The sequence below is a fragment of the Pelophylax lessonae genome (assembly GCF_965119305.1).
Source record: "Pelophylax lessonae genome assembly, chromosome: 4".
NCBI lineage: Eukaryota > Metazoa > Chordata > Amphibia > Anura > Ranidae > Pelophylax > Pelophylax lessonae.
In genome coordinates, this window is record NC_138771.1 from 270145231 (window position 1) to 270159556 (window position 14326).

Sequence of the window (14326 nt, forward strand, 5' to 3'; positions counted from 1 at the left end):
GGGACGCTTGCTCGGTTTTCTTCAGCCCTGGTTGACCCGTGTGCGGGACAGATGGGTTCTGGAAATCGTTCGATCTGGTTACAAGATCGAGTTTCTCTCTCGGCCGGAGAGCAGATTTTTTCCCTCAAATCTTCAACTGTCTCCAGAGCGCTTGCGGGACCTGCACCTGGCGGTGCGGGACCTGAGGGCTCAGGGAGTGGTGGTTCCGGTGCCTCATCGGGACAGGTTTCGGGGGTTTTATTCCAATCTGTTCACCGTGCCCAGAAAGGAGGGCAAGGTTCGTCCGATTCTGGACTTGAAGGCTCTGAACCGCTCTGTGCGGGTTCGCAAGTTCCGCATGGCTGCCCTGGTTCCGGGGGAATTCATGGCCTCCATCGATTTGAAGGATGCGTACCTTCACATCCCCATATTCGAGGGTCATCAGAGGTACCTTCGATTTGCCATTGCGGAGGATCACTACCAGTTCGTGGCGTTGCCCTTTGGTCTCGCCTCGGCTCCGCGGGTCTTCACCAAGGTGCTTGCACCGGTTCTGGCATTATTGAGGGCCCAGGGCGTTTCTGTCCTGGGGTATCTGGACGACATTCTGGTTCGGTCTGCGACCAGCCAGGGTCTGGAGGAGGACCTGTCTGTCACAATGCAAACTCTGCAGGAGTTTGGTTGGACGATAAATTTTCCAAAGTCGACACTGAGTCCGTCGGTTCGTCTCCCCTATCTGGGAATGATACTGGACTCGGTGCAGGCGAAGGTCTTCCTGCCGGAAGACAAACTCAGGACTCTCCGGGAGGAAGTCAGGTCCCTCAGGGACGTTCCGAACTCGTCTCTGCGGACGTGTATGAGATGTCTGGGATTGATGGTCTCGGCCTTCGAGGCGATTCCTTTCGCACAGTTTCACACGCGGGGTCTCCAAGCGGAGATCCTGTCCAGGTGGGACGGGCGACCTCAATCTCTGGATCTTCAAATCTCGTTGAGTCTTCGCACCAGGGAAAACCTTCTGTGGTGGCTCCAGTCCCCGTTGGTGTCCGGGGGCAAGTCGTTTCGTCCGATCTCGTGGACGGTAATCACCACGGATGCCAGCCTGTCGGGCTGGGGTGGAGTTCTGGGCGTTCTGTCCGCTCAGGGGACTTGGTCGGAGGGGGAGTCTTCCCTTCCGATCAACATTCTGGAATTGCGTGCGATAAGTCTCTGTCTTCATCGCTGGACGGACCGGCTGCAGGGTTGCCCGGTTCGGGTGCAGACGGACAATGCCACGGCGGTGGCCTACATCAACCACCAAGGGGGCACCAGGAGTGCCCGAGCGGCTCCAGAAGTGGCCGACATTCTGTCTTGGGCCGAGACTCATGTCCCGGCGATAACGGCGGTTCACATTCCGGGAGTGGAGAACTGGCAGGCGGACTATCTGAGTCGCCAGACCCTGGATCAGGGGGAATGGTCTCTCCATCCGGCTGTCTTCCAGACGTTGTGCGCGAAGTGGGGTCTTCCAGATGTGGACCTGTTCGCGTCTCGCCTCAACAACAAGGTGAAGAGGTTCGTGGCAAGGACGCGCGACCCTCGGGCAGACGCGTCGGACGCGTTAGTGGCCCCGTGGCATCAGTACAGGCTGATGTACGCGTTTCCACCGATTCAGTTGCTGTCCAGGTTCCTTCGCAGGTTACACTCGGAACGCAACACGGTGATTCTTGTGGCACCGGACTGGCCTCGCCGGTCCTGGTACGCAGACCTCGTGAATCTGGCGGTCGACGCCCCATGGCGTCTGCCTCTTCGAGACGATCTACTGTCTCAAGGACCGATATACCATCCTGCTTTACAGTCGCTGGCTTTGAAGGCCTGGCTGTTGAGACCGAGGTCCTGAAGGAGAGGGGTCTCTCTCCGGAGGTCGTTCATACTTTAATCAACGCGAGGAAGTCTTCCTCGGGGAAGGTTTATTACCGTACTTGGAAGGCCTATTTTGCCTGGTGTGAGTCCAGGGGGTTTTCACCCCGCACGTACTCGGTGTCCCGTGTGCTGTCTTTCCTTCAAACGGGTGTTGATCAGCGTTTGGCGCTGGCTATGATAAAGGGTCAGGTGTCTGCTCTGGCCGTTCTGTTTCAATGTCCCGTGGCTTCTAACCCATTGGTTGGCACCTTTGTTCAGGGTGTGCGGCATCTGGTTCCCCCGAGGCGGGATCCTCTGCCCCCTTGGGACTTGAATCTCGTTCTATCTGTGTTACAACGTGCTCCTTTTGAACAGATCAGGGAGATCTCGTTGTCTATGTTGTCCAAAAAGGTCGCCTTTTTGGTGGCGATCACTTCGGCTCACAGAGTGTCGGAGCTGGCGGCTTTGTCCTGCAAGTCTCCGTACCTGGTTATTCATTTGGATAAGGTGGTCTTGCGACCTAATCCTCCTTTTCTGCCGAAACGGGTTTCGGAATTCCATCTTAATGAGGATATTGTCTTGCCTTCGTTGTGCACGAAGCCTAAACATCCAAAGGAGGTGAGATTGCACTCTCTGGATGTTGTTCGGGCGATAAGGGTTTACCTTAAATCGACTGAGTCTTTTCGGAAGACGGACTCCTTGTTTGTTCTTCCAGAGGGTCCTCGGAAGGGCATGGCGGCTTCGGCCTCTACCATCGCCAAATGGATCAGGCAGACCATTGAACAGGCCTATGCTTTGCAGGGGAAGGTTCCCCCTGTGCCTGTGAAGGCGCACTCTACTAGATCTCTGAGTACGTCTTGGGCCTGTCGTCATGGGGCTTCTGTAGCCCAGGTGTGTAAGGCGGCGACTTGGTCGACCGTGCACACTTTCACAAAATTCTACAAAGTAGATGTTCAGGCATCGGCGGATGCTTCCTTTGGCTGCAAGGTTCTTAGTGCGGCTGTTCCCTAGGGTCCCTTGTTGGGGACTCCTGGCTGTTGGGATAAGTTTTGTATCCCCTGGTTTTTTTGTCTTTTCCTGGGTTGTTGCTCCTGTTGAGCACTTGTTTTTTGCTGTTGCCCAGCTGGTTTCCTTCCTTTGGTAAGGTTCCTTCTTTGATGTGGAGACTGCGTTGCCTTTCGGCGCGGATGCGTTTCCCACCCCTCATGTTTGCACTGCTTTGGGACGTCCCCATATGTGACGAATATGAAGAGGCGGCGACTGTCGGAGGACGTAAGAGAAAACGGAATTTTTGTAAAATCTTACCTGTAAAATTCCTTTCTCTGAGTCCTCCGACAGTCGCCGCCCCCGCCCCTCTTTTGGGGTTTGATTGTATACTCTACTGCTATTCCACTAAAACTGAGATATGGTTGCAGGAAGTAGGAGGGTATTGACTGAGGGGACCACCCCTTGAGGGTGGGATATGTTAAAGCTTTATTGTTAACATATTCTGTTGCCTAGCTACTCCTTCGGAGCAAAGTCTAATACCCCATATGTGACGAATATGAAGAAGCGGCGACTGTCGGAGGACTCAGAGAAAGGAATTTTACAGGTAAGATTTTACAAAAATTCCGTTTTTTTCTTTTTTTTTTTTTTGGTCTGTCTGTATATATCGGTTTGTTCCAAGCATGTTTAAATCCACTTACTGTTGACTGACTGCCCAACTCTGCTTGAAGCCTATTCAAAGCATCAACTACTCTCAGTAAATGAATACTTTAAGATTCGTTTTGAGCTTTCCTCCTGCTAATTTGAGGTCATGTCCCCATGTTGTTGTGTTTGGCTCCATATTTAACATTTTTGCCCACCTGAACTTTATTCACCACCTAGTTGTAGCTAAAGGTTTAAGTCAGGGGTGGGGAACCTATGTCCCGGGGGCCGTATGCGGCCCTCAAAGTCATTTGGTCCGGCCCCCCTTGCAGCTGAGTCTGTGTCTCTCAGCTGACCTGTCAGAATGGAGCCAATGCTTCTTGTATAGTGACGGCTCTGTTGTGACAGTCTGAGTGAGTCAGACGGAGTGATATCAAATGCACTCTGCCTGTGACCAATCCAGGAAACATAGCCTCTTCCTCCAGCGCGGCACCGCTGCTAGCCAGCATTTCCCGCCAGCAGCACACACAGCAGTACCAGCCAGAGTCAGCAGGACCAGCCAGAGTCAGCAGGACCAGCCAGAGTCAGCAGGACCAGCCAGAGTCAGCAGGACCAGCCAGAGTCAGCAGGACCAGCCAGAGTCAGCAGGACCAGCCAGAGTCAGCAGGACCAGCCAGAGTCAGCAGGACCAGCCAGAGTCAGCAGGACCAGCCAGAGTCAGCAGGACCAGCCAGAGTCAGCAGGACCAGCCAGAGTCAGCAGGACCAGCCAGAGTCAGCAGGACCAGCCAGAGTCAGCAGGACCAGCCAGAGTCAGCAGGACCAGCCAGAGTCAGCAGGACCAGCCAGAGTCAGCAGGACCAGCCAGAGTCAGCAGGACCAGCCAGAGTCAGCAGGACCAGCCAGAGTCAGCAGGACCAGCCAGAGTCAGCAGGACCAGCCAGAGTCAGCAGGACCAGCCAGAGTCAGCAGGACCAGCCAGAGTCAGCAGGACCAGCCAGAGTCAGCAGGACCAGCCAGAGTCAGCAGGACCAGCCAGAGTCAGCAGGACCAGCCAGAGTCAGCAGGACCAGCCAGAGTCAGCAGGACCAGCCAGAGTCAGCAGGACCAGCCAGAGTCAGCAGGACCAGCCAGAGTCAGCAGGACCAGCCAGAGTCAGCAGGACCAGCCAGAGTCAGCAGGACCAGCCAGAGTCAGCAGGACCAGCCAGAGTCAGCAGGACCAGCCAGAGTCAGCAGGACCAGCCAGAGTCAGCAGGACCAGCCAGAGTCAGCAGGACCAGCCAGAGTCAGCAGGACCAGCCAGAGTCAGCAGGACCAGCCAGAGTCAGCAGGACCAGCCAGAGTCAGCAGGACCAGCCAGAGTCAGCAGGACCAGCCAGAGTCAGCAGGACCAGCCAGAGTCAGCAGGACCAGCCAGAGTCAGCAGGACCAGCCAGAGTCAGCAGGACCAGCCAGAGTCAGCAGGACCAGCCAGAGTCAGCAGGACCAGCCAGAGTCAGCAGGACCAGCCAGAGTCAGCAGGACCAGCCAGAGTCAGCAGGACCAGCCAGAGTCAGCAGGACCAGCCAGAGTCAGCAGGACCAGCCAGAGTCAGCAGGACCAGCCGTACCCACAGCGCAGGACCAGCCGTACCCACAGCGCAGGACCAGCCGTACCCACAGCGCAGGACCAGCCGTACCCACAGCGCAGGACCAGCCGTACCCACAGCGCAGGACCAGCCGTACCCACAGCGCAGGACCAGCCGTACCCACAGCGCAGGACCAGCCGTACCCACAGCGCAGGACCAGCCTGAGCCAGCTGTACCCACCAGCATTACCTGCCAGCAGTTCTTTTCAAAACTTACCACCACAAAGTCGACTGCGCTCCAGACTGACTGACGCAAACCTGGAAAACCAGTTCCGAGTAGCAACATCATCATACCAGCTAACATCTCACACCTCACCAAAGAGAAGCAGTTGCAGCCATCACATTAGGGTGAGTTAATTGTTTGACCAAATAGAACAGGCACATTTTTAAGTTGATAATTTTGTACGGCCCCCGAATGATTTTATAAATACCCAAATGGCCCTTGGCAGAAAAAAGGTTCCCCGCCCCTGGTTTAAGGCATGTATCCTCCTCCTTCCCTTTCTTCCAGACTGTACATATTAAGTTCCTGAAGTCTCTCCAGATGTTTGATCCCTCAGACCTTTCACCATTTTTGATGCCCGTTTCTGGAGTCGTGTGTGTGGTTTTTTTTTTTTTTTTTTTTAACTGCAGGTTTTTTTCGCTCTCTGGATGCATTCCATACAGAAAAAAAATGCACCATTCTACTTGAGTTAAAAAAAAACAAAAAAAAAAAGAGTAGCTAACCTCAAGTGTGCAAGCCACAATCTTTCTAAACATTTACTTCACCGCTATGTGGATGTGCAACCGAATACAAAAAACTATACTGGGAACAATGCATCACCAACGCTAATGAAACCAATATATCAAATCTCATATGAAGACTGTTACAGAGAAAAAAACATTTAAATTAAATATCCATGTCCATTGTTTCATTCCGTGCCAGAAAATAAATCTTGTCCATTCAATGCTTCACCCAATTGTATGTGGATCCTCCACCTGCCAAAATGCGCACTCGCCAACAGATGGTGTAATATAGGCCTGAACAATATTATGCCTTTTTGTGGGTCTTGTGGTTCCGACAGCTGTAGCAATGCTCCGCTAGTTCCCTATCTGTTCCACTTAGATCCCCTCTCATGCGTTCATAGAGTAAATGGCCATCATTGTGCAACATTCATTGTTGAATTGTTACGTAAACAATTTAACTGTGATAAATATATACACTCAAATTTGGTTGTGCCCTTAGACCGGTGCTAAGTTTATCCAGTGGTCTCTAAGGCCGTGCAATTGCTGCTCCGTGTCCTGGAGTCAGCGTGCGTTCCAAGCCTCGATTCCGTAAGTGCGTCATCCACAATCCACTAGCCTCAACACGTTTTGGAATTACACATGCGTCATCCGGAAGCTAGTGTCGCCATTTTGACTGTGGTATTTATGCACTTGATAATTGTGAAACCAATCAGCTTCTACGTCCGCTAGAAGTTCTCTTCCTGCCATCTTTATCGGCTTACTATCCTTATTTCTATTGCCCTTATATGCCTCACTTCCTATTTGCTTCATACTACGTATTCTTTTAATGCCCTTATATATTTAAATTCCCTGGGTATATTCATCATCTCAACTTATGCTAACTTGGGAGACTATTGGGTGTACGTATTAGTTTCAATTCTCATATTAAGTCAACATACAATAACCCCCATCATGATTATCACCTTTCCTATTGCCCATGCTATTCCCCACATATATCCTGTATTAAAATCACGAAGTCGAATATCAATTAAATATATAATCTACGATTTAGGATATACAATATAAACCTATACACATACCTGTGCATTTGATTATACAATTCCCATTAAAGAGAAAAATGCTGAATTGCAAAACAAAAAATAAAATGTGTAAATGAAAAAAATCAAAAAAATATATAAAATAAAGCACATTTTTATTTTTTTATATATCTTGCTTGTGGTCCCGACACAGGTGTCAGGACCACAGACAAGACCAATAGGAGGGACCCACAAAGGCATATTTTTGTTCAGGCCTATACTGCACCATCTGTTAGTGATTGCGCATTTTGGCAGGTGGTGGATTCGTATACAATTGACTAAAGCACTGCATAACCAAGATTTATTTTCTAGCACAGAATGAAATAATGGACACTTTGATATTTCATTTAAATATTTTTCTTTTTTTTTCCTGTGACAGTCTACATATGAGATTTGATATATTGGTTTCACTAGCGTTGGTGATTGTTCACAGAATAGTTTTTGGTATTCGGTTGCACATCATAGTGAAGTAAATGTGTAGAAAGATTGTTTGCACACGTGAGGTTAGCGCAGCTACGCTTTTTTTTTTTTCTTGATTTACACTCTTGCATGGACTCACGTTAGCTGCAGCCAGCAAAATTTGTTTAGTTTTATCTTGGGCAGGTGACCTACACAATTAATACTTTTGTTGACTGCACCAGAACGCACTGCATTGGTGTGAATTAGGGCCATTGAAATCAATGTTAAACATCGTGCCTCAAAAACACATGGCCATTCATTCTAGAAAGTGATGCTCGAAACCTGTGTTTCCCATGCCACGGTCTGGTGTGCTGTTGCAAAATGCAACAGGTATCGATATTGGGTTAGCCCAAATGCAGAGCAGGACAGGGCGGAGCTGTCCATTTGACTTTGCACTGCTGTCTGCAGTGGCGGCGTTCGGATGTGAGTGTATTAGTGGCATTTATACTGTTTTTTTTTTTTTTTTTCTGGCTATTTTTATGTTGCTGGATCAGTACTTGTGCAAGCTGCCTTGTTGAATAAATACTGCACGCATACCTATTTGTTATGTTTAATGGTATCATTGGGTGGCGAGAGCACCTGGTTTGTCCCCTAGATAGGTCAGGATTGGAGGTTCTCAGAGGCTGCATCCTTTGACAGAAGGATTGATCAAGTTATTCCTGCTGAGCATGTTTGTTGCATGGTGTATGGCCGCACATACCAGTTTGCACTGCATGTGGGGAAGACAGAGTGGAGCCCTAAATTAGATTAAAGTGATTTCTGCTGCATAGTGGCAGCACACATTGTTTGAGTTTGCACTGCATGTGGGGAGTTAGCGGAACACGCACTTATGTTTTTCCTTACACTGGTGCAAACTTCTATCACCCTGTTGCAACATTTTTATTGTATTTATCGGCGTATAACACACACTTTTTTCCTCCTAAAAATGGAGGGCAAAATACCAGTGCGTATTATACGCCAATATAGTAAAACAAAGTCCAGTCGGAGGGGGTGGGCCGGGCCGAGCAGAAGGAAGGACGAGCGGTTGCGGTCATAGGAAGTCCCGCCTCGTATGAAAGACAGGACAGTGGCCCAGTTCCGGGATATGTGACGTCTATCATAGGTGCTGACACTGCGCTGGCGAGGCTGCATTGGTGGACACTGCGCTGGCGAGGCTGCATTAATGGACACTGTGCTTGCGAGGCTGCATTCACAGGCACTGGTAAAACTGCATTTGATTTTTAAAAAAATTCTGAGTTCAATGTGGTTTGTTTAAAATTTAAGCTTTTTTCCTAAAATTTCCCCCCTAAATTTGAGGTGCGTGTTATATGCCGATAAATACGGCAGTTACTATACTGATCATTTTTTCTTTTTATGGTTACACCACACTAATCCTGAGGAAGGTTGTCAATGAACACAATTGTTTGCAATTGCACAATGTGTTTGCTGTCCTCTTAAAGAGGAAGTAAACTCAGCTTTAATAATTTTTCTAATGTATAGAACAAACAATGTTAATGAATTACACATTAAATAGTTATTTTAAAAAGTTTAGACAATACCTTTTTGTTGAAGTTTACTTTTTAGCTTCTTCCTGGATTTGGCTGTGCCATCTTAGCTACTGCTTTTGGCTCCCCCTGCAGACGTTTCTGCGATCTGGTGCTTTCCAAGCCTTGTTCTCGACTGCCGTTACTACGGCAACCGAGCCCCGCAGTATGGCACTCTGTATTGCTAAAGCTGATGCTGCCCTGGTTCACTCCACTTGTGTGACATCTCACAGTCACAAGGGGAGAACCAGGAAGCTGAGGAGAAAGGCACAATATCGCCAGCCTTCCTATCTGTGCCGTTTTTGGATGAACTGTGAGACCAGTCATGCTGTTACGGAAACGGCATACATTATGTGCCGTGAATTGAAAAACAAACTGAGCATGCGCCGATGACGTCCTACGTTTTCTGGATGAATTGCAGGAAGATTATACAAATGTTTTACAGGCACCGATCTATAGCTTTGGTTAGGCAGGTTAGAATGAGCTAAAGTTGAAATGGGGAGTTTACAACCTCTTTTTAAATGTGTCCTCTTAAATGAGACCGCATCTTCATTTGGTGTTGCCACTTTACCGACTCAGTATTTCAGAAGGAACTTGGCGCTTTAGTGAAAGTCCTTAGACAAAGCAGGTTCTTTCTTTTGGGAGCACTGTAATCTTTTGTATACATTTCTTGTTCTGGAACAGATATATTCCTTTGATAGCTAGCAGCTATTTTTTGTTTTACTTTTGGTGTAGCGCTAATTATCCAATTTTTCTTTTACTGCAATAACGGACTTTTCTCTTGTAGTCTTTGTCACCTATAGCCTCCCCTTCGGTATCTGGGCAGAAGGAATCCAAGTTCCATAATTCCTTTGAATCAAGTAGTCCTGCACGCTACTTTGCAGACTGAGGTTGGGGTGGTGCCTTCCCGGCACTCTAAAAGGTTCTCTGTCTGGTGCATACTTTGTCAGGGGATCCTTCTGTGAGTCGGTGTACTGACTGACCAGACCTCCTTTGGAGTGCTACAGAACCACCACCTGGGAGGGTTTGGGAACTTTACTACGCACGGTGCTGAGTAGGGTGTTCCTATTGACCACACTGGTTTTCTTAAAAAGGCTTTGCCTTCTGGACCTCCTCAGCTGGTTACCTTAATATTGGGGCTTGAGGGTTCAGCAACTGTCACTCTTCCTGCTTGGCAGCTCTGTGTCAACTCCGGGATGCCTGGCGCAGGATACACCCTGTGGAAAAAAGTTTTAAGTGTTTCTCTTCTACCTATATCTCGTTCACGTATTGATTTGATTTTTGTGTCTGCTGACCAGTTGGATAAGCCAAGAGGTGGTCTTACTCCCCAGGGGCATATCGGATCATGTCATGCACCCTTGAGGCTTTGCCTTGAGCTCTGGTGCGCCCCTGTGCGCAGCGTGGAGACTATCTTGATTCTGGGTCAATGATGAACAGGTGAAACCACTGGCCACCGTGGCCGTACAGGCGTATTGGCCCCTTAAAGAGTCAGTGAGCCCAGAAACACTGTGGGACGCCTTTTAAAGTATACATAAGGGGCAATAAACCATCTTCTTTACTAGAAAGGCCTCTGCAGAGACCCTTGAGGTTTGCACTCGAAACCTGGAGCAGGTGTTTTGTGGCTACCCGTAACCCTGTCGCCTGCCATGATATTAAACTGGTATATACAGAGCTTGGGCTGTTTGGGATAGATTGTACAAAAAAGCAGCAATTTACACCATTCTCTTAACAGGGTGACAAGACGGGGCATCTACTGGTGTGGATGTCTAGGGAGCGTTCTTCTGTGACCTCAGTAGCTACTATAAGATTTAAGGTGGGAGCTCTCCTATGGGACCCAGTTGGTATAAATTTATTGTTTTTGCAGGTTTTATTGTAGGTTCTACTCGTTCAGGGTTACTTCTAATGAGGAGGACCTTTGCTCCTATCTGGCGGGGGTTGTTGCCTACCTTCCAGTCAAAGCAACTTGATGCTCCTATTAAGGTGGAGGATGTCCAACAAGCTATTGAGTCCCTGCAATCTAGGAAGACCCCTGGCCAGGACAGTCTGCTTCCGAATTTTAGAAGACCCATATAGACGTCTTAGCCCCTAAACTGCATGACTTTTATGCTGGGGTTGCAGATGCTAGTGACCTTCCAAGATCCATGTACCAGGTGAATATTGTGGTGATCCCCAATGCCGGTCAATGGTACAGAACTCAACCTTCGTCAGTTATTTACGGTCATGGCCGCCTCCTGCGTTCATGTGCCCTACTGGCTTAATTGCCTCATTGGACGCAGAGAAGGCCTTTGACTGGAATGGCCTTATCTGTGGGAAATTGTGCAACGTTTTGGTTTTGGCCCGTAAGTTCCTATCTTGGCTAAGGATACTTTATGCTAATCCCTGACCCCCAATTCAAACTGGTGACCAACTCTCCCAGGAATTTAGTTTGCCACGGGCTACCCATTGTCCCCGGGCTTATTCGCTCTGGCTATTTTGCTCTGCACGTCAAAAGGTTTAGAGGGATCTCTGAGCCCCCTGGAGGTAAAGGTCTCGCTATATGTGGATGAAACTCTACCTCTGCGATGCCTCTTCCTTATTAGCGACCTTGGAATTGATGGACCATTTTGGTCACTTTTCTGGCATCAGCGTGAACTGGGACAAGTCGGTCCCATTTGCCCTGAGACCATCGGATGCTCTTTCCCCCCCCCCCCCCCCCCTCCAGCTACTTCTATCCAGTGGGTTGATGAGTTCAAGTATTTGGGGACCAAAATTTAGAGAGCTCCCGGCCTACCTTACCCTGAACTTGCAACCGGTGAGGTCTCAACTGTCTCAAAAATGCGCTTTTTGCAAATTCCTGCCTCTGACTCTGGTAGGTAGGAATAATTTACTGAAAAATTACTTTCCTCCCTAAATTTTGTACATACTTTGTAACCCTCTGGTTCCTGTACCCAAATCATTCTTCTGGAAACTTGATCAGGCATTAACCTCATTCATTTGGGTGGGCAGTACACCCTGGGTGGCTATGACCACTCGGAAACTCCATCTTAAACCTGGGTGGCCTGGCCCTTTCCTGCTTCCAAACATATTACTGGGTGTCTACACTTGTCACTGTCTGGTGGTGGTTAGCTCAGGTGTGCAGCAACCCGACGGTGGACTTGAAAGCAGCTCTGCTGGGGTCCTATGCTGAACTGAGTTATCTAACGTGGCACCTGCTCTAACCCTAAAGTGATCAAACTTATGCAGACTACTCTAAAGGTGTGGAGACAGGTGGAATCTTGGGTGGGTGTGGAGGGAGCACTATTACCTCATACTCGGCTGTGGGGTAATCCTCGCTTGCCCCATTTCCAAACTGTAAAATCAGTCCCTGACGGAGCGCTTTGGGGTGAAGGTGTTGCAGGACACTATTTTCAGTGGCAAATTTTTGCTTTGAAATTGATGCCACCTACCCAGTAGCATGTATTTTAGATATCTCTGGCACAGCTCAATCCCAATTTACCTTTCCGCTGGTGCTGGCATCCCATGCGATTGGGGGCTTGCTGCTAACTGACCAGTTTGACAAACCACTATCCGCTTTGTGCCAGTGCCTGACCCAAGCGGACAAATCTGAGGTCTCCCGTCTCTTTGATATGTGACAGGGTGATCTTTGCATTTTTAACAGATGGAGACTGGGAAGAAAGCGTACAGCAATATCCTCCCCTTCCCCCTATGATCTCTGCTAGGGACAGATGGATACAGCTTAAATTCCTGCACAGAGCATATTACTCCCTACACCACCTTTCTATGATTTTTATCCCTCTCTAGACCCCATGTCTCAAATGTAATGTGGAAATTGGTACATTTTTTTTTTTTATACATATGGTTTGGTCTTGCCCCACTAGTCTTTTTGGAGTGAAGTGGTATCTGACATTTTGTGATATGATTGAAGTGGCAATACCTATGGATCCCTTGATCCTCTTACTTGGTATATGTGACGTATTAAACACTACCCACCACAAGCTTTTTTTTTTTTTTTTCCTCCTATGCCTGGTATTATGCTAGAAAGTATTCTCTTGGTTTGGAAACAGCTGACCCAGCCCCCCCCCCCCCCTCTGTACAATATCACAATGGTGGTCCCTTGTTATCCAGGTGTTGCCCCTTTACAAACTTGCCTATCTCAGACGTAATTGTCCTCAAGTTCAATAAGGTTTAGGAGGGCATAGGTTAAGGCCAGGGACTTGACTATGACTCATTGGTGGTGGATCTGGGAACATTTGGCTTGATTTGTCTGCCCGCCTCCTCCCCGTTTATTTAATTTCATTGTGAATCTTGTATATATGCCTTGATTGCATAACTGCGTGTCATTCAATAAAGATTTTACTGTTAAAATAAGTCATGCTGTGGAGGATATTGTAAATCCAAAGGTCTCTGTGGGACTTGATCAGCAGTCTACATAGGAAGTTTCTTCTATCTCTCTTCTCATTCCTGCTTCCAATCAGACCAGTGCTGCTACTAGTGAGTCTGAGATTGTCTGCTCCTTAGTGAATGTGGGCATGGGTTCAGGACAAGGTGACCATTGAATTGTGGTGGTGTGCGGTTTTAGAGAATACATACAAAACTGACAATCATAATGAACTACAGATTTGATGAGCACCTAACATGGTGCAAGAGGGAATGAGCCTCGGCCAAGTGAGTTGTTGTATTCAGTTGGCTAATGCGAAGCAGTTAATGTAACATTCTAAATGTGTAATCTTCTTTTTTTTTTTTTTTTTTCCCCCTGTAGGAAGAAAATGAAAAAGGCTTGGGAACGAGCAGTTGAATTCCTGGCTTCAAATGAGTCTCGTATACAGACTGAAACACAGAAAATAGCAGGAACAGATTTCCTTGTATGGAAATGGATTCAGCCCTCTTCATGTGACAAAATTTCAGCCATGCCTTCTAAAGTTTGGCAAGGGCAAGGTACAATTTTCCATTTGCTTACTTACATGTCAAGTGTGCCTTCTGTTAGAATACATTTTTGTAAATGTGAGTTTTTGGATGAACAAGTGACATAACTGAAGTCACAGGAGTGTTCTCAAGTCCCCTTAAGTTGAGTTTGTAGCTACTATGATAGGCTAACTTGGCATCTTTTTCATATTGTTCCATCAAGAAAGAGGTAACAAGTGTCCAGGTGGTGTATGTAGCATTCTACATACACCACTTTGAAATCCTGATTTAAAGGAAATGAGTTGAGAGAAATTCATAGGCTGCATTTACAAACGACCTTAAAACACTAGTTGCTTGGTTGGTTCAGGAATGTCAGAGACAAAGCACCTAATCTGCATATGTTACAGGGATTGAATCCATTGGGCTAGAATAATAGTTGAAAAATAGAATTTTTGTACTGGCCTTAAACTTTGTAGGGGAACTGAAGGAGGGAGCTTGTGGGTGAAGAGATAGGAATGTATCTAAAGGGTTCAAACAGTGTGAAGGCCAGGGGAGGCATT

General features: G+C 47.9%; 1 protein-coding gene across 1 annotated transcript in view; it reads left to right on the forward strand.

The window, feature by feature from the left end:
• LEMD3 (LEM domain containing 3) overlaps positions 1-14326 on the forward strand; it is a 145603-nt gene that overhangs the window by 106154 nt on the left and 25123 nt on the right. Inside the window, exon 9 of the mRNA XM_082256495.1 lies at positions 13624-13799. Coding sequence (XP_082112621.1) covers positions 13624-13799 — 176 coding nt within the window. The remainder of the gene's footprint in view (positions 1-13623; positions 13800-14326) is intronic.